This window comes from Teleopsis dalmanni, chromosome X (genome assembly GCF_002237135.1).
Source record: "Teleopsis dalmanni isolate 2A chromosome X, ASM223713v2, whole genome shotgun sequence".
Classification (NCBI taxonomy): Eukaryota; Metazoa; Arthropoda; class Insecta; order Diptera; family Diopsidae; genus Teleopsis; species Teleopsis dalmanni.
Genome location: NC_051848.1, coordinates 82,756,103 through 82,777,643, shown reverse-complemented (window position 1 = coordinate 82,777,643; position 21,541 = coordinate 82,756,103). Strand labels below are relative to the sequence as shown.

The following is a 21,541-nucleotide window of genomic DNA, read 5'->3' as shown; positions in this document are numbered from 1 at the left end:
ACACATTTTTGGACGCAAGTTTCGTGTTTCGCACTGTGACGTGATGATAAAATAAAAATATTACCTTCAGGAAAGCCGGAGGCATTTCAAATAAAGAAGAGGAATTCATATAACAACTCTGCAGTCCAATTCTCATTGCTATGGCTATTGTTCCCATGACTAAAAAAAAATATACACACAATATAATGTGTTAAAAAAGTAGGTGACGAATAAATGTTTAAGTTACAAAAACTACAAAAGCATCTAAATATACAATAAACGAAGTAGGCTGTTCCACGATCCAACTAATAATATAAGTCGTTTAGTAAGAAGAGTCGATTTTCAATAGTAACAATAGATTGTAATAGAATCATAATCACAATTCAAAAACTTAGTCTATTCACATATGCTTACCAGACACCCCTATTACATGCTAATGCTGTAACCTTGCTGTATGATTTGTTAGTTTCTCTATTTATGGATCTTCCCCATGTGCTTTTTGGCCATCCACGATTCGTTCTACCTTGTGGGTTCCATTCTAATGCTGAGTGTGCAATTTCAGTAACCGGTTTACGCGGGGTATGCCCCACCCAGCTTTTCAATAGGCTGCTGATTTGTAATTTTCCTTAGCCGCTTATTACTTATAGTTCACGGCCATCAAATGTTTAGAATCAGGCGAAGGCATCTGTTAACGTATGTCTGCAGTTTTTGTGAGAATATGGCCGTAACAAACCACGATTCGGATCAATGTAACAGTACAGTTTTGACGCAGGCATGGAATATCGTAATTTTAGTGCAAAGTTGTTGAAATATTTTTTTTTAATTTAATTCTCCGAATAAGAATTTTCAGAATACAAGTACTAAGGGTTGAACTTGAACCCTGCCAAACTGAGAACACGGACTTACGTTTTATACACCTGAACCATAACTATACTTAACTTATGTTATTCATACTTCGAGTTTTGTCAAGTTTTTTTTTATTTGTTGTTTTACCAACAAATTCACGTACTGTGTTTTGAGTCATTTTTTTCCATATTTTTTGATCCATTGTTTTCTATCAGTAAACTCAAAAATTCCTATACTTCAAAATTTATTCTGAAATATTTTTGTATAATTTTTTTTTCATAAAAATAATTTTTTCTTTATTTTATTTTCTGCAAATCAGTGCCAAAAGTCTTTGAAGTAATTTCTTCCGAAGAATTATTATATATGGTATCTCATATTATTGTTTTTCATAACACTCAATTAAAATTTATTCTCTCTGATATTAACCACAAATGGTGGTACCAGTAGTTTGTCATAGAGTACTCGAAACTTATTTCCAGTAGTTTTACTGCATTTTTTAATATTAAATAAAAAAAAGAGTAAATAGTAGTAAATTACAGCAGTAAGAACTTGTTTTATATTTAATTTAACATCTTGGTGGATCGCACTAATGTATGATGGATTGATCCACCATAAATTTTTTTTTTGAAAAAAAATAAGGTTCTTTCAATTAAGTTCTAATCAATTTTATAGTAAAGAAAATTACTTTTTTATTATGCTTAAATTAAGTTTTATGATATTTTATCTTCCATTGGATCTTACTTAATTTTGAATTAAGCACTTATTTAATTCTTCTTTGTTATTTAAACAAAACTAATTTGCATAACTTTTAAATCCAGTGCGACATTTATGAAGGATAACAATTTATTCAAATTAATTATATATAATTAATTTTTAATTGCTGTTGTCAATTGAAACCATTACTTAGTTTATTAAACTTTAGGTATACGAGTATACTGTACTTATATTCTCCAAGTGAAACTTAATTTAATTAAAATGTAGCTTGTCCTTTAACTGACCCTTCATGGGAGCTGACAATTAAATGACACCAGACAGGCTTAATAAGTCAAATTTAAATAGCTCATATCTATTACCAATTAAAAAACCACTTAACTCATCAACAGTTCATTAATATCATTTAATTATTGAAAATTCAATAAATTTGCATGTATTTATTTTCATTAATATAATTAATTTATGGTAATTGGTACTTTTCTAATGTGCGTTTGTATAATCGCATATCGCATATGTGTATGTGTGCGTGTATTTTTTGTGACGCTGGTGGTCACTGGCAATGATATTACTGTCATAATTTTGGGTTTGCTCATTTATCTTACCCCTTTTACCGAAATTGAAATTTCTACCTTCTATACAAAATTTAATAAATCATTTTAAATTGATTGAAAATTTTTGCATACATTTTGGCGCACTACAAATACGACAGACCAATGGAGTTACCACTAAATGTGTTTTTTTGTCATTTGAAATTTTTGAATTTCATTTAAATTTTTTTTTCATATATATAATATTGGTAGAAATTGTCAGTAATTTATTAAATACCATGCAATGCTCGCCAATAAAATTTATGTTTATTTCATTTTTATTATGGCAGAAGCAAGCACAAACTATTTTGCTGTTGCATACTATTAGGCGCCATGAAAATGTGCTGCTCATACTTTTGATATCAACAAAATGATTAAAGTTTTATATTTTTTTATTATTCACATTTCTGTTTTTGTTGTTTTTTCAGTTGTTGTATTTGTTACTTGTATGAATATAACACTGTCGATATATTACTTCATAAAATTTATAATAATATTTGTGTATATTTAGTTGGTTTGTGTGTAACTCTATATCAATGGCATGGCATATAAATAAAAATCTATTTTTTATGCTTGATTTCAATTTTATATATTTGGCATATTTCGTTGAAAACTAACTCAAGCTGATTTCCCACCGACCACAAAGAGAAATCCATTTATAAATATTTATCATAATAGAGCAAACAGAGTACAGCAAACAGAATGTGATAAACTTGGATTGTGCTTTTTTATAACTTTTTGTTGAAAATGTACGTATATTGAAACGTACTCCTTACCCAATTACAGACTGCCCCGAGCTCGGCAGTTCATGGGGTTAGTGTAGAACGCCGAATGCTTTCGAATCTTTTACTCTTGATACCGCCAGTAAATTTATAACTTTTGTATAAAATGGAATAGAATAGATTTTTGGTTGAGTGATTAAGTGGAGCAGTCACTCTTGCTTTTCTTTTGAAATGCTCACCATACAATAATATGCGTCCCAATGAGAAATCTCAAATAATATGCAAATATTTATGCTTTGCTTGCTTTATCAGTACAAAACTGAAAATTTGATTTTAAAGAAATATTGCATTGCAAAATACGACTAAAGGTATATGAAAGCATTTTCTACGAATAAACGATTTGAATGACGTAAAGAAATATTTTATGTTTCGGATTGGATAAGTCAGTCAGATTCACTTGAAACTATCTAAATAGTTTACGCTTAGTGAATACAACTTAATGAAAATGGTATATTTGTATTATTAAGAATAAAAAAATTCTTCATTTTTTACTGTTTTGGTAGGAGAAATAGATTTTACCGGACGTTGTGTGGCAAGTGCATTCAAAGAAATGTCCTAGTTTGAAATAAAATCATGACAAAACAGTTTGCTAACACCAGGACTATTTCTAGAAGGCGTAGGTTAAAATCCTTAGTTAAATGTACCGATAAGTAACGATTTTCAAAGTAGACAATTATTATTCAAATAGTTGATATCTCTACTATGTAGTAAAAGTAGAAATAGAAATTAAAATAGAAATCGGAGTGCAAGTACAAGTAGAAGTCGAAATCTCAATCGAAGTAGAGAAAAAAGTAAAAATAGAAGCAGAGGTAAATAATTTTCAAAACAAAATAACATCGCATCAAATGAGCTATACGACATATCTTAATATATGATATATGCTAAAAAGCATATATCTGCATTTTCATTAGATATATTAAGACACTCCAACGTCACGTGATTTTTAATTTTTTCTTGTTCATTCTTAAAGCTTTGTACTTCTTGCTCATTAACTCGTCCATCACAAATGAAGCAACGCAACTGCCTAATAGTTACTGGCAGTGCAACCAATACGTCAAAAACCGATTTCAGTCACTAACACTCAAAAAACCGATTTGAGTTTTTGCAACACCCTCAGCGCTTAATGACAAGAACTTTCTACATAAATTAATAGTTCAACATAAGTTTAAATACATATTTTATGTACTCTTCAATGGCAATAAAGTCATTAAATGTATGAAAAGAAACCAACTTTAATTTTTGCTAAAAAATTTGTTGAATTTAGTCAAACGTTTTGTCAACCTTCTAACTGAATGTACTACTTAATAACGCATTACTTAAAAACGTATTCAAAGCACCTTCAACTTTCAAAGTATAAAATCGTTTGACTGTTTCATCTGAAAATTAATGTCAAAAACATTATTTCACAATTGTCATTTAGCATTTACATTAATATGAAAAATTTCCATGCCTGAAATTTCTGCCTAACCTAAAACTTGAAGACTGATATCAAATTAAAATTCTTACTCCGTGTCCAGTTTAATTATACTACTAACAAACTTCCTATGTTCCACAAACTTCATTCTAATTTAAATTTATTCTGCATATTTTTTCAACTACTAATTTCGTAATAAACATTCTCGACACTTTATAAATGCCAACTATGTTGACCACAAAACTGTATCCTTTTTAACACGCACATATCCTTATTACAAAAAAATATATGCGTATCTGGGATACATAATGAACAATAAACACACACTTTCTTTTACTTGCTAATACATTTTTGTAATTATAATTTTTTTTTTTTTGGACTATATTGCTTCACTCTTTAATGCACCCAAAAATATGCTGCTCCTGCCGACTGACAAATGAGTGCCACAAAGTAATTCCTGCATCTTACAGTTGTTTTTACGGTTACTTTCTCCTACAACTTTTCTTCTTCTTACACAAATAAATGTAATTTCTTATTGTGAAATTTATTTGAGAGAAAACGCACTAGCCTTATCCTTTTGAGTCACAAAATGTTAAATAAATTTCAAGCATTTTACACTTAAAGAGCTGTAAAAGAAACTACCAAGGATGCCTGCAGGCAAGGATGTAAAATGGTAGGAAGAATGTTCGCTTTATGTATAACATAGCAGCGTGTAGCAAAGAAAAGGGTCATAATTCATTATGATGACAAAAACAATAATAAAAAAATAAAATATAACAAATACGTAGTAGCAGGACATGGATGACTTGTACTGCCAGTATGAAAGCCAGTATGAAACTGTCGTCTCTGATTGTTTTTTGGCTCCCAAAAGAATGCTGCAGAAATTTTTAAGCAAATAACAGTAAAACAAATAATTGTACAAAAACGCACACACACAAACAAACACACGCTTAAAGACTTAGACTTAGTAGGCACCTACATAACTAGCGAACGTACAAAATGTGACAATTTTAGGCACCACAAAATGTTGGTTCGTATTACCACAGGGAATTGCATACACAATACCAACAAAAAACCATACAAAAAACAATACAAAAGAAGGAAGGGCATTGCTTGAGGAGAGAACACAAAATTGTTGACACCTTAAAGCAAATAATATATTTGGCAAATTCTTAACTATTATCTTTGCAAATAAAATTTTCAATGAAATTTATTCAAATTTCTAAAATGTGGTTAAAGTGTAGACACATGTAAATGTACACATATCTACATGTATCTGTTGTATACGTTGTATCTGTTGTATCTGTTGTATACGTTGTATACGTTCAAGCTTCCAAATTATTTAAGCAAAAAATTGAAATTTATAGCAAAAAACGTAAAGCATAGGTCTTCAAATTTGAAAATTATTTAAAAAAAAAGTAAAAGATAGAACCTAGGAAATATCACATTTTCATGATTATATATTTGTTATATTAAATATATATTATACACAATTAGACACGCATTGTATGAAAGAAGTATCTGGAAGTTAAAATTTGAAAAGAGCCCCACAAAGAAAAGAAGGCCCCACAACTTTTTGTGATTGTACTATGCTATAACATCCTGCGAGATTTGATCTATCACCACGTAGTTTCTGCTCTATGATATATCAAAAGCCCTTGTAGTACACGAATCTTAGGAAAACTCAATGAATTTGTTCGCCGTAGTACCTTGCTCACTTGTTATAACCCCGTTCTGTTGCCGAAGTCAATAATCACCACTTCAACAGAGGCATTTCAGTTTGCTTGCAGCCATGAAAAAAACTCTCTAACAGAGTTTGATGTACTATTTCAAATAAAAATCGGATAAAATAAAAATTAAAATTCATTTTTTCAATTTAATTTGTTAAGATTTATTTTTTTCTTAGATACATATTTTTCTAATAGTTTGCCTACAATATTTTTATCTAAATGCCTCATATGGATAATGAACGATTCACATTAACATTGAAATGAGATTAATTTTCATGGTATTTCAACAATATTTTCTTTTTTTTTTTTTAATGAGACTAATAATAAGCTTTAAAATCTTATCATTAATTACACAATATTAAAATTTTTATTTTAACTGTATAATAAAAATAAATCTGTATAATATAAAATAAAATAAGTAAGCCTTATATCGCGAACCTCCCTTAAATTAATACGTTAAATTTCATTGGAATGTATGTTAGTTGGTTTATTAAAAAAGCAGTTGAGCTTAATCAGATCTCTATGAAAAGAAAGGAGTTTTTATATATTGTACCTATTGAATTTTAATTAATGGCTGGAAGGTCAGCTGTTTTTAGGCGGGAAGTAGTGGATAAAAGTGCAAGATTCCTTCCTGAGGGATTAACATGTTCTGTCAGCCTTGTATTGTATTTCTTTCTTATATCGTCAAATTCAGCTTTAACAAAGGGAATTTATAGATTTCTGTAGATACTTTCATTCCTAATATACCATGTGACACCAGTGATTGTTCTCAGTAGCATCATCAAATAGCTGAATATCATAGCTGGATTACTTTATACTCTAGGCACAAGGAGAATCTGTTATTAATGAGCTAGTGCAACTTAGAGACTTGGAGCTTTATTTGAATTTTTTTTACTTTAATATACTTGCGCCAAGTTAGTCGTCTGTCTAAATGCATACCTGTGTATGTTATAGTATCTGCTTGTGATATGAGGATGTTGAAGATATACTCCGATTTAAGGTAAAAATGACGTGTTTACATTTTAATTCGTTAATTCATATTCACATACACACTATTGTAAAAATCATTTCTCCACCTAAAATAAGTTAGATTGCAGTTGGTTTGAAGCTAACGCGACGTTTTTGTTTCGGCATAAAATTGGGATATCAGATGAATGAAGTACAACAGTCATAATGTCCGGTTGCAGGATTTGGTTGGAATACCTCTTTTAGGTAATTAGCAAATGCGTTAAATTTTTTTCATCTCTTCGCTTCGCGCGCAGTTTTCGATAGAGTTTCTTATAAGAGAATGAAATTCTATGGGTTCGATTGCGCTCGCCATTCACCGTAATGTCAGTTCCTTCCTCATTTCAAAAGAAATAAGTACCGGTGATGCCGCCAGCGTGAGAACCGCACCAAACAGTCAAAATATAGACTCTGTTATTGTTGACAGAGAGATGATATGGTTGAACCATACGCTTAAAACATAGCCATGAACAACGATTTCTTTTTCCAAATGTAGGTGAACATTCTATGAACTGCCTGTGGCTTCATCGAAACAGAGAAGTAACTATGGGTGTTATTACAGCAAGTACTGTATGACTAGTATTCCCTTCAAGAATAGAGCAGTAGTGTGACCTTTTTCATCATTTGTAAATACCGCTACTACCTTCCGTTTTTTGTGGAAGGCACAGAATATCTTTCATGTCTCATATATATATAAAAGATATGAAAATCATAATATTGCGTTCTTCTTCCATTGTTTAAGGCATTTTGCATTACGATCCAATGGTTCGTTTTTACTTTTTGATACTCTGGTAATAAAATTTATTATTAATTTAAATATTTTAATATGTTCTGATTTTTTTATTTAATTAATTTTTGTTAATGAATTAATACAAAAAAAAAATTAACTGAAAAATGTATAAATCATTGTCATTTGAGTGACATTTTTGTTTTATATGAGGAAGTGTAAGTAAATACTGCGATGTGGATTTCTTATTATGTCTACTAGCAGCCTACCTATGCTAGCGATCAAACCCCGGCAAAAAAGAGAAAAAATATGAGAAATGAATAAATTATACACTGACTAATTTGCCTCTATTTATTTTTTGCTATAATTTTGTTAATTTTTGAAAAATAGTAATAATTTAAAAAAATAAATTAATTATAATAATAACAAAAAATTATGTTCTTTCTAATGTTTTAGGTATCACCCCATCACATTAAAACTTATCAGATTGAAAAGTACGAGGATACGAATCTGGAATCTGTTGTCAGTGCAGTTCACTTCATGGTCACCACCCAGCACTTTAGTAACGCACAAATGAGAGTAAGTGATTTCGTCATACAAATAAGATATATAGATATAGTAATTATTATATTTAAATAAGAATTTATTAATCAAAATTGTAAGGTGAATTTGTAAGAGAAAGTACGTTTAATGCTTATAGGTCCATTGCATTACCTTACGCCCTTGATATTTATTCTTCGATTTATTTTTTTAATGTAATTTAATTAACTTTATATTTATTCAATTTCATTAAATAAATTAATTTGCCTTTAAGTTTTTTGATTTGTGTTAGAGATATATGCTTTTAAAAGAACCTTATAACTTACATATCTTAAGATCACTGTTTTCTTAATATTACCTCTGATATGATTTATAATTTATTTATTTATAAAGACAAATAATTAAATTTTAATTTAGTTTCATATTAATAGGTAAAAAATTTAAAGCCTGTAATATTCTAGATATTCTAAAAATACTATAAATTATTTCCAAAGAATTAATGAAGTAACTAATATGCACAAAAGTTCTTAAATTTTAATGAAAGAAATACTTTCTGTTGTTATTTAAGAAAAGTGGTAGTGGACCAAGTAGAATTACTTTAATATCATTTATCTTAAGAATATATGTTTCCAAACAAAAAGTCAAACATTATATTTCGCTTTGTGGGTACTATAATTTGGTAACCAAATTTTGTAAACCTTGTCATTCTGACCGACTTAGTCTACTACGTTTACGTTATATGAAGAGATAACTTGATATTCGTAAATCAGGATAAGGAACGATTCACTTATGAGATACTGGCTTATTGCTCTGACTTATGCAATTAAAAAGTTTATTTATTAAAAAATTTTGTTACTGTGAATTCAGGTCTAAACAATTTTCTAAAACTTATTAAATATTTTATAAAAATTGAATAAAATTAATTTTTTTATTAAAATTACAGCTCAAATGTACCGCCAGCATTTTTGATATATTTAAAGAAGAAATTGAGAATATTATTGAAGAGGATCGCCCACGTATTATGGCATCTGGCAGATCGTATGATATGAACAATTATCCCTACGAACAGCATGCAAGTGGTGATGGATTTGAAGATCATAATGAATCATATTTAACATATTATTCCGGTAAAGAAAATATTTTTTTTAATAAAATTACGTTATACTTTTTATAATATTTAAAAGACTCAATTAATTAACTCTTCAGCAAGGAATTAGTTCAAAATTATCAAACTATAGATATTAAGTTTTAGATTCTGAACTGAAAAATTGATATTTTGGATGTATAGTACTATAGATGGTCATGTTGATTGAACGCCAATATGGAAAAGAAAATTATAATAGTGCACTATAAAATTCCAATTTTTAAATAAATATTGTTAAAACTACTCAAACTAATTTGAGTAATAAACTATAAGATAGTTGTCTAAAGCTTAAAGAAACCAATATACGTATAGTCACGAATTCAAAAAGAACGAATCATTTTTATTTTATCAATCAATACTTGATAGCTATTTCGAAGTTGCAAACAATAATCTAATAAGCCAAACAAGAATCTAGGCAAGTCATAAGTTATCATTCTTTGGCGAGTATTATTGTTTGGCGATTGTATATGCTGGGTGGGTCACAATACTTATGACCCATATTTGGTAGCAAATGTATTCAAAAACATTGCAATAAACTCATAGAAGAAAATTAATGACTTCAAGAATTTAAGGCATATGCGTCAATAATTGGAAATCAACATATACTCCAAATATTCGAAATGATTATATTAAAGAGAACACACAAAACCATAATTTCAATTCCAAACGCTACCAAGCCTATGTCTCACGATCACCCACTAGAAAGCTTTATAGAGACTAGTAGGTTTAACGTGAGTTTACATTATCGTAATCTATTTTTTTCAGTGAGTTTTCCTGGTCAACGTATAGCTTTCCTCGCAAATATTCTTAAATTTTAAAAATTTTTTTGTGTCATTGGCTTATTATCGTAGTAGTGCATTGAGGTGTGAAACACTGAGCTACTTCATATGTTTTCCTGGTCAATGTATAGCTTTCCAAGCAAGGATTCTTAAATTTTGAAAAATAAGAATAAGCAGTGCATTCAGGGGTAAAACACTGTTTCGTAAAATAATTTGCTGTCTATCTCCTATAGACCCCAAGTCGTTTTCCATATCTTATATTCTTCGTTTATATACTTCGTAATTTCCTTGCGGCACGGCTTTAAGATTGTTTTTCGACAGTTTTTATTGTCAATTTTTTTCATGTGCCTATATTAAGACATTTATTGCGTTTTAATAAAATTAAAAATAGTTCGCTTCTGATTTAATACAGTGATTTGCATGGTTTGAAAGCCTGTCCAGTGAGTGTTTTCAATTGTCGATCGAAATATATTTCTGAATATCGGCATAAGCGAAAGAAGCAATTGCTTTAAACGTTGTTTTTTTTGATTGGCTAATGCATTATTGGAGATATAAAGACCACACAGAATCAATTGAATACAGAAAGCGGTTGACTTTCTTAATGCATATAATTGTAAATATAATGCCTCACTACTTACTTTTTAAAAGTTTTACTTACTTTTAAACAATTCTTATATACTAAAAGCAGTTTTTATTATTTTGAAACATATTGTTTAGAGAGAAGAAAGAAATAAAAGAAATAATAATTTATACCAGAGTTTAAGGTTAAACAGGCCATAGGAACTGCTTTAATATATTTAAGTAAAAGAACTCTTATATTGCAAAAATGCATGAAATATTGTGGAATATCTCTAACCTCTACCGTGGTTAATAGTGAAAATGCAAAATAGGAATGTTGTAAAATTCTTGAAACTTCCACAATGTATGCAGACTATTTAACTAGCAGTCAAAATAGCAGGATAGTTATGAAAATATAACTCCACTGCCTCCGTTTAACTTACCGCTGGCCTCTTTAGCTTATCTGAATAAACACAGTTTCAGAAATTCTGAAATCAGACAACAAATATGCAAGAAAGTACTACAATCTTCTTTGCATTTGCTGGGAAAATATTTTGCATATTTTTCTGCGCTGATCCTTTTTTTGCAAGGAGTAGCAGTAAACTCGATTCAGTGCTTCCTTAAAGGCATGTATCTCGTGTTTGTATATGTGAAGGTGGCAAGTAAGTGTTGCCGCAGGATAGCAGTCGCAGCACTTTTATACCGCCATATTCATTTTCTTCACTTATATGTATTTCTAATACTCTATCGTACTTTTTATAGTCATTTTTTCAACGCTATCGTCGTCGATTCCTTGAGTGCAGTTCAGTATCTGCAATTTTTGAGTGCTGTATGGGGACCGAATTTGTTTCAGCCCTTTTGCGCAGTGTATGACAATATTTTTCTTACTATTTTTACAGTAGTCTCTTTTTCGTAAAAATGCAAAAATGCAAAAATGCATTCAACTATGTTCAGTTAAAATGTTTACCTAAGAAAACTGTATTTACACATTCAAGCGTCTCATATTGAACTGCATCTGTGTCCTGCTGCGCAAGCTGCTCATACTTGCTCCTCGCATATGCAAACGCAAAATGGTTATGTTTATTTGCTTATTGAGTAATGTCGATTTTTCCAAGCATCAATATTAGTTAAGAGCCAAAAACATTATTTTTATTTACTTTTCTTTCGCATTGAGAGTGTCAAAGTTGGCACCCGGCACTTTTTATCTGGAAGATTCATAAGCAAAACAACAAAATTATTCAAAACTGTACCGAATATTAGACAAATTATTGAGGAGTTCGGAGCTTACAACTTCCATGTAAGAGAAATGAAACATTATCATAAATATTTATTAGAACCACTAAAATTAATTTTTTCTGATATGGAAAATGAGTTATTTGGTATTGAAATGTTTATAATAAGAATTTAAGACATTATGTTAGAAGATATATTGGAACGTGACTTACCATATTCATGGCACTAATTATTTTTATAGATTTTCAAAAATATTTAGAGTACCTTTAGGTGAGGTTCAAAACGTTGTTTTCATTACTGTCGAGACCGGAATTTTTCTGTTTGCACAAATGTCAGTTTGTCAAATAAAATTAAGTCAGTTTAATTCATGATCAATTCAGCAAATTTATTTTAATTTTTTGTTAAGGAGCCATAAATGGGACTAGATCTCATAAGGATGGTTTTCTTGAATGTGATTTCAAACATTACTTTTGGTGTCGAAGTAAATAAAACTGCTGACATCTAGAATATGCGTTTTTTCTACTGTAGAGATATTGCCGTTAACTGTTTTAACTCAAAATGTTTGTTTTTAGTTCTAACTTTAGTGATTCTTTGTTTAACCAGTGCGGTATAAATTGCATGCAATCCTGTCTAAGCATACCATCAGTAAATTTGAGGTCTTCAAATAGACGAGTATGATTACAGTTAATACCACCTAGTCCATTAACCGAAGATAGTAGATATTAGATCAGCAGATAGTAGATCAGCAGGTACCGAATCAAACTTCTTTCTAGACGGAGCACAACATGACCAACCCAGCGAAGCCGCCGAACTTTTATGCGCGGTATACCAATGTCCCAGTATAGCTTTTACAACTTAGGGTTACAACTAATTCGACGCGTTAGGGACTAAAGATCTTTCGAAGAAAATTTTTTTCTTAAATACTCCTAACATCTTCTAATCCATGCTGGTTATTGTCCAAGCTTCTGCACAATACAGCAGGACAGGTATGATAAGGGACTTGTAGAGCGTCATTTTTGTTTGTTGAGAGTGAGATTTATTTCTAAATTGCATATTTATCTCGAAGTCACATCTGTTGGCAAAAGTGATTCTTCGTTAAATCTCTAAACTAACATCATTTTTGATGTTTATGTTGGTTTCCAAATAAACAGAGTCTTTCACAATTTCGAACTTATAATTATCAACAATGACCTGCGTCCCAATACACTCAGCAAAATTGTTTATTGCCATACAGCATTTGGGTTTTTCCCTCATATACTATAAAACCCATTTGCTTCAATTGTCCTACCTAGTTGGAAAATGACGCAGTGGCATTAATACCATCGGCATACGCAAGCAGCATCGCACTTTTGTAAAATATTGTGACAATACAGTACAGCTGCTGCTTGAATTATCGTTTCTAATATTAGATAAGTTTAGACTATCTTTAGTCACGAGAATTTCAAGTACTCATTCAGGAATTGGAATAAGGAACAATGATGATAAAAGTTAGCGTTTCCTAACGCCTTGAATCAAAACTAATGCTTCACTTAGAGTTCTGTTTAGCAATGCTCTACATTGAGCATCAAGGTTACAACTTCCTAGAAATGTGTTATCTTTCGAAAGGTTTTCATACGCAATTGAGTCTATCTCTTCAAATAAAGTCTATACTATTCTTTTATTGAATGAATATATTTTTTTTTGGCAGTAAGTGAAAAGCATCAACAGCCACAATATGACACAATGTTACTAAAACTACCTCTTAGGAATAAATAAGAAGATGTCCAGCGTTATATGAAAACTGCATAATAGTAATTAGAGTTAGAGACCTGTGGTCAAGGGACTTAATAGTTTAAAGTATAGGTTCATTTAAGTCAAGGGGTATTTGGCGTGGTACAGGTGGAAAGGATGTGCAACGACTGGTTTAGTTGTATACTCTGTGATCACGGTCACGAAAGCCACAGATATAGAGAGGAATGATGAAGGCAACTGAATACCTCTCGTCGAAGTATAACATTAAGCGTTGAAAGGCTTGTCGCGCATGGCTAACAGGAAGGCAGAGAGAAGAATGCTAGGGGTTGAGACGTCAGAAAGTGAATTATGCAACCGGGTGAGATACCATTAGGCGAGCATCTGAAGATTCTTTTCAATGTGATATGAATATTGGAAACATTGTTATATTTTATTCAAGGCATCATTTATCTAATTAATAATAAGATTATAATTAATTATAACTTAATTATACTAAGTATACAATTCATTTTACTCATGATTTAATGGAACTGATTCTCTACATAGGTGAGAAAACTGCATAGATTCGATATCCAATATTATATTAATTCAATTTCATAAAAACCAAATTGAGGGTTTACGTAAAAAGCTTAAGACGAGCAAATATTCAAAACTTAGTAACATACTTGAAAGTAATATATCTTTATTGAATATTTAAAATACTTAAAAGTTGTGGTGACATTAAATATTAATATATAGTTTTTTTTCTTTTTCGTCCTACAGCAGCCGATATGTCCTCATCAGCAACGCCAACTACTCGCATTTTCCTTCACACATATGAAAAACGTTTAATGCACATTTGGAAAACTCTGTATGCCACGATGAAGGGAAATTCCTTTAAAATTGCTTCACGTATATCAGATGATACAACAACAACAGCAATAGGATTGCAACATTATATCAAAAGTGGTTTAGAAAAATTGGCAAGAAAAATGCAGACTGCAATTGAAAAATTAAATGACAGATGGCACTACCTTACAGAAAAGCAGCAACAGAGCAGAAGAAATTTTAATGCATTCAATGAAAATGACAGCAGCATTAGTGCAATTGATGTTGTTGCTGCTGGCATTATTGTTGCTAGTCGCTCTGGCAGTGTAGCTGTTTCTGCTGTTGCAATGGGTATAATACTGACACATCATTTTATGAGCTGTCAAAATAGTCGCAATAAGGAAAAGGAACAACTGAAAGAAAAGGATACCAAAAACGAAAAGGTTGAAAAAAATAACAATGAAAAAACAACAAATGCAAAAGCAAAAGCAAAAGACAACAAAAAAGACGTTGATAATAATGGTGAAAATAATAATAAGAGTAAAAATAGAAATAAATGCAAAGAAAATGAAGAAGGACTAGTCACAGCAACTGTTGTAACAAATCAGCAGCAACAATTTTTAACTGATGCACTGTCAGATCTCACAGCAAAAAGGACATGCAGAAAATCCTTTTATAATTGCACGAGAAAAAATACAAACGAAGCGCACAGAATTTCATTACTAAAATGGCAAAAGAATTATCAACAGCAACAGCGGCAACAGCAGCAGCAACAGCAGCAGCAAAATAACCAACACCGACACCCACAACAGCAACAATTGCAGCAACATAATAACAAAGCAGAAAATCAAAATGATGACGGCAATTCAAAGGTTGCACGTCAACAACTGTCGCTGACACTTGCTACCATTGCGATTGGTGCTGCTATCACAGTTGCTGTTGCTACTACGACTATTGCTGCTGCCTCTGTTGCTTGCATTATTGCTGCTGCCACTGATGTTAAATACAATTTCACAAAGTATATGTCAAAGGATCAAACATTATTGATGACAGCGCCACATAAATGCGTGCATATACGCGAACGCGGATCGCAAAACGAAAACGAATTCGAATTTGATGGTAAATGCAATTGCAATTCCAGCGCTGATGGTAATGTCGATGGTGATGGCAATGGCAATGGTGATGGCAATGGTGATGGCAATGGTGATGGCGATGGCGATAGCGATGGCGATGGCGTTGGCGATGGCAATGGTATTCTTGGCCATATTGAGCGCAATTGCAACGTACGCCATTTTGTTGTTGCTAAACCATTCAAAATGGAATTTGTAAAGCAAACGCTTCATCACTGCTGATTTAAAAATGATGATGAAAGAAAACAGTTTTTTCCTTATGAAGAAGAAGAAGCTCAGCAATTTTCAATTTAAAATTGTTTTTTTTTAAATATTGTTCTTTTTTTCACAATTTGACTATGAGAAGCTTGCTTTCAGTTGTAAATTTTATATTTGATATTTTTCTATTTAATTGAATTACTTTTCTGTTTAAATATAAAATAAGAAAGTGTAAAAAATTAGAAAATTCAAAAAAAAAAATTATAAAAAAATTATATAAATATATTTAAATGTATTGCATATAAAAATTAAAAGTAAGAACTGTAGCTGCTTAAATATTCATAAAATAAGCACTAAAAAATATGTAAAATGCAATTGGAAAGTGCATTATATATTGAATCCAGAAGTCTTTTCAATTTCTCAATTGATATAATAGTTATAATGATACAATAGATATAATAAAATGAAATGGAAAATTCAGAATATTTTAAGCGCTAAAAAAAGAAATAAGTTTACATGTCGAAGAGAGAAGGTTATTTGCTCATATAAGAAAAACAAAAAAAAAAATATATTAATATAAAAATGAAATCAAATTTTAAATATTAAGATTTAAAACCAAAATAATTAAAAAATCAAGTAAAAATAAAATTATATTAAAGTTAAGAAGTAATTGAGCAAATATAAATTATAAAAGAAAATAAATGTCAGTTGTATTGAAAAATAAATACTTAATAAAATAAGTAAATATAATAAATATACCAAAATAAAAAAATAAGAATTTGAGAATATGTGAAATAAAATAAATAAATAAATAACAATGCAGTAATAATTTTACAATATAACATGTTTCACAAAAATACTTACTAATACTTATATATACAATAAATAAACTTAAAAAAAAAAGTAATAATAAATAAAATAAAATAAATAAGTTTTTTGCAAAATATTGAAACTTAAGGTTTAAGTAAATAATATTGCAGTAATAATACAATATAATGTGGTTTAAAAAAAAATTAATAAAACAATTAATTACAATAAATAAAACTGAACAAAACATGAGAAAAATTAACTAATATAAATATAATACAAATCTGTAACGAAAAAAATAAAATATTTATTAATTTATTTATGTTAGTTTAATCCAGCATCTACACTGACATGTTTCTGTCAAGATTGCAACATACACTGTCACGTTGCAATCAAAATTTTTAATGCAATTTTTTGACAAGTAATACCTTTCTGCAGTCTTATTTTTGAAATTTGCCTAAAACTGGCCAATGCAACAAATGTTGTTGTTTTTGTTTTGTGTTCCTAAAATAAATAAAATATAAATAATTTCATTATTAGAATTGCTTAATTTCTTAAGAATATGTAAAAGATGCTCTCCATCTCATAATCTATTAAAGATGCAATGTACTTCAGAGATATCGGTTTTTTATATTTAGTAGCGAATTGGTTAAAATTGATTAAAATTTGAATATAAAAAAAATGTTGAAAACCGACACGCTACGCTACTTAGCACTATCTAATCTCAGAGTCATCACTAATCGCACGGTCCGGTACGCAGATCTTAGATCAGTCATTGAATAATCACAAAGCTTATGAGGAATACACAAATTAGTCAGTGAGATGGGCGGGACTTTGCAGAAACCCCCTAGCTATCAAAGATGAAAAGTGTCCAGATGCACAAACTGTCAAAGGACATAAAATTCTTATTAGGAAATTTTAATTCCTAAAACAATAAATTTTGCATTGCACTGCATTCAACGAACTATTGCATTCCGTGAAGAGATAATATATATACAAATACTCCTTTCTATTTTCACCTAAATAGACCAATAGACAAACATCAATAGACAAACATTACAAACAAGTAAAATACCTGTTTTTTTAATATACCTATATAAACACAAAACATACAACAAAATAAATTATACAACAAAATAAATTATTACTGCATTATATTAAAAATAATTGATATATAAACCAATATTGTATGAACCATATAACTAATAAAAGTCATGTATTTAAGAATATGACAAAATCAGAAATATTTGAAATAAATGTATTAATATATGCAAATAAAATAAAATAAAATGAAAAATAAAAAATAAAAAGAATGATTTAAAATGTGATGAAATAAAGTAATATGACACAATATAAAATAAAAAGCAAGTATATTAAATGGAATAAAAGAATTTAAAATAAGATCCCAATAATTAAAATAAAATCAATTAAAATAAAATAATTTCAATTGAAATTATATAAAATCAATGACAGAAAAAAAAAAAAAATAACATAAAAATGAAATAAAAATAAAATACATAATAATATAAAAAAGAATAAATAAAATAAAATATTATACAAGAATGATATTAAATAAAATAAAACTAAATAATAATATGAGAAAAGATTAAAATGAATAAAACAATATAAAATTTAGTAAGATGATAAAAATTTTTTATGATAAAATTAAATAAAATTAAAAAATATAAAATAAAACAATTACAAATAATATTAATTAAAATAATATTAAATAAATTAAAATTAAATTAAATTAAATCAAACTCAATAAATGCAACAAAGTAAAATAACCTTTTATAAGAAAACGGGTAAAAATAAATTAAAAAAAGTATATAAGTCCACTTAATTTTATGTAAATCAAATAATGAGTAAAATTACGATAAAGAAATTATATTGTTCGTATGCATACTACCTTTATACGTACATTTATATTATTTAAAAGTGTTATAGCCTTTAAATATTATTCCTTAAAATTAATTTGTTGTTTGGTTCAAATAATTGAGAATATAATTTGTCATAATATATATTAGTAAAAATTATTTTTGTTCTTATATATAAAAATTATCAACTATTATATCCGTTAATTTGTTTAAACATTTGAAATTTTATATAGTCTTCAATTAAAGTAGACGTACAGTCATTTTATTATATTACACTTGTTTCCTTATGATCATTTTTATATTATGTTTGAAACTATTTTTTATTTTATATGTTATAATGTTTTATTGAAAATAAATTTAAAAAAAAAAATTTGAAATTAAATTTTTTGTTTTGTTTTTCATACACAATTTTTTTTATTTGTTTTTTAACTTTTATTGATAACAAATTATTTTTAAAAACTTGAATTTTATAAAAATAATTTTTGGTTATAACAAATTTTATTTTTTAAATAATTTATAGTATAATGGTAAATTCCGACCATTATACTATAAATAATATAGTATAATGGTCGTTATAACAATATTACAATTAATATTTAATATTCGAATAATTAAATGAATTTTTCTGTTAAATACGTTTTTAAAATTAGTGCAGAGTTTTAAAATATTCATTTAAATAAATACTCGTAATGCGTACAGATGTTTTAACAAAATATATACACAATCGTGAGCCATTATCCTGCTAATATATTAATTTTCATTTTTAATTTACTTTAAGTTTAATTTTAGTGGGATTTTTTCACACTACACATCGTTAAACAATAATGGATCTGCAGACTGAAATATTGCAACCTGTTTAAATGATTTATCTAGTCTGGAACAACTGATATGTGACATATAGTATATAATTTATTTTTCTCTCTTTTGGTGAGATCTGAAAAAAAATGGAGTGTTCAATGCTTTTTTGAAAAAATAACCGCTGAAATTCAAGCTGATCAGATTATCTTCAATTAAAATGGCAAAAAATATATATATGTATAACATCTGACATTTTTACGATATCAGCATATCTACTTTCAATATCAAATTATGATTATTTTTCTGTATTAAAACTGAACATTAAGCTATATTGTTTTTTGCAACCTTTTTAAATTTTTATATTTAAAAATGTTTATAACACTTTGTATAATTTAAAATAACCTTAATAATATATATTAATAAATAAGGAGTAAAAAAACTGAACATAAATTATGAGTTAAGTATTTGATGGAACCTCTACAGGGGTTATATTTAAGAACTTCTGCAAAAAAAACTATTAATAAACCAATAATATTTAAAGTAAATTTTATATACGAGTAATAAATACAAAATATAAATGAATAATCTGTTACAATAAATATTAACTCATATATTATAATTAATTAGTTTTATTTATTTACCAAGTGTAAAAAAATGTTTAATAAATATATTTTTAGCATATAATTTGTTTATAGTTTTTAAGATTGATATCTCTGTGTAAAGCTGTTAAAATATTTAAATTTATATAAGAAATTATAAATATAAGCATTTTGATTATGTAAAAAAATCAAAATTTAATTTAAAATAGTAAAATGAAATGAAAATATTATTTTAATTATAAAATAAATTAACTTATTAAAAATAATTATAATTTTCAACAAATTTTTGTAAATGAAAACATTATTACAAGATTAAAAGTACTTGAATTATAATAAAATTGTATAGATGTAATGCAATATAATATAAATATTTTATTAATAAATACAATTTAAAACATTTCATTGTTAAGTTTAAAAACATTTCAATTTTTTTTTTTATTTGAATTTAGAACATCAATTTCAAAATGCAGATATTAAATAATTAAACATAAATAAAATTGTTAATAAATATTGTAAATATGAAAAAAGAATTTAATTAAATTAAATCATAATATAAAAGTTTATTATGTAAAAAAATCAATGTAGTTGTGAACTTGCTGAGAATTTAAATAAAAAAGCATTAAATCAATATATGTAAAGTCTATATACTAAAGATTAAAGTTGAATGTGAATTTTTTATTATATACGTATACTATTTTAATCAATGGAACTTTAGAATACATGAAACTAAATTATTGCAATTAATATATTTATAATATTTAAACAAATTATTATTATTTTTTAATTTGTTATTATTATAATTATTTTATTATGATTATTAATTTTATTATTTTTAAATCATTTAATTACCCAAAATTGATAACTGAAATGCGTTAAAATTTTATTATTATTATTATTATTATGTGATGAATAATAAACAACTAAACTCATATGGTGTATTGCGCTAACATCATTTGCCTTAATCGGTTTTTAGAGCTGATTTTGTTTTGTTTCATATATATATGCTATATAGAGCAAAGATTATATCTCCAAAACGTGTAACTTTACTGCTGTTCAGTTTTTGGCATTCACTGAGACTGTGGTCAAACCGCTAAATGATGGTTTCTCAAGATACAATTTTGTTGAGATGGAAACTTAATTTACAATGTTCTATCAGAAATCTTGTAAAAATTTAAATATTCTCTCTGAACAGCGCAAAGAGTCTATTTGGGTCAGTTTCAAATAGATTGATGACTCTCTTAAACTATGTTTTGACTTTACAGTAAGTAAAATTGAGATTTCTCCCAATACCTATTTCTTGCCAGATTATGCCCACTCGCAAGATTACAGAATGGTTTAAGTTCAATTAGTTGATCAATTTGCTTGGTTAACTATTTCATTGTCATCGTGCCTTTCATATCCCGAAACTGCCGCCATTAATTGAGGAACCATAAAAAATTATTTGACATTCCCGAAAAAGTTTTAACACAGTTTTAAGCTAAACGATGTATTGTTATGAGATTCTTTGTAAGAATACATATCTCAAGTATTATTGAGTTTATTGTTATTGTGCGGAG

General features: G+C 28.1%; 1 protein-coding gene across 1 annotated transcript in view; it reads left to right on the top strand.

Annotated features, from left to right (window-relative positions):
• LOC119688617 overlaps positions 1–15,928 on the top strand; it is a gene marked incomplete at its 5' end in the record, with an annotated part of 43,288 nt that extends 27,360 nt beyond the window's left edge. The window contains 3 exons of the mRNA XM_038103289.1: positions 8,241–8,363; positions 9,268–9,451; positions 14,532–15,928. Of these exons, the coding sequence (XP_037959217.1) occupies positions 8,241–8,363; positions 9,268–9,451; positions 14,532–15,928 (1,704 nt within the window). The remainder of the gene's footprint in view (positions 1–8,240; positions 8,364–9,267; positions 9,452–14,531) is intronic.
• Positions 15,929–21,541: the final 5,613 nt, after the last annotated feature.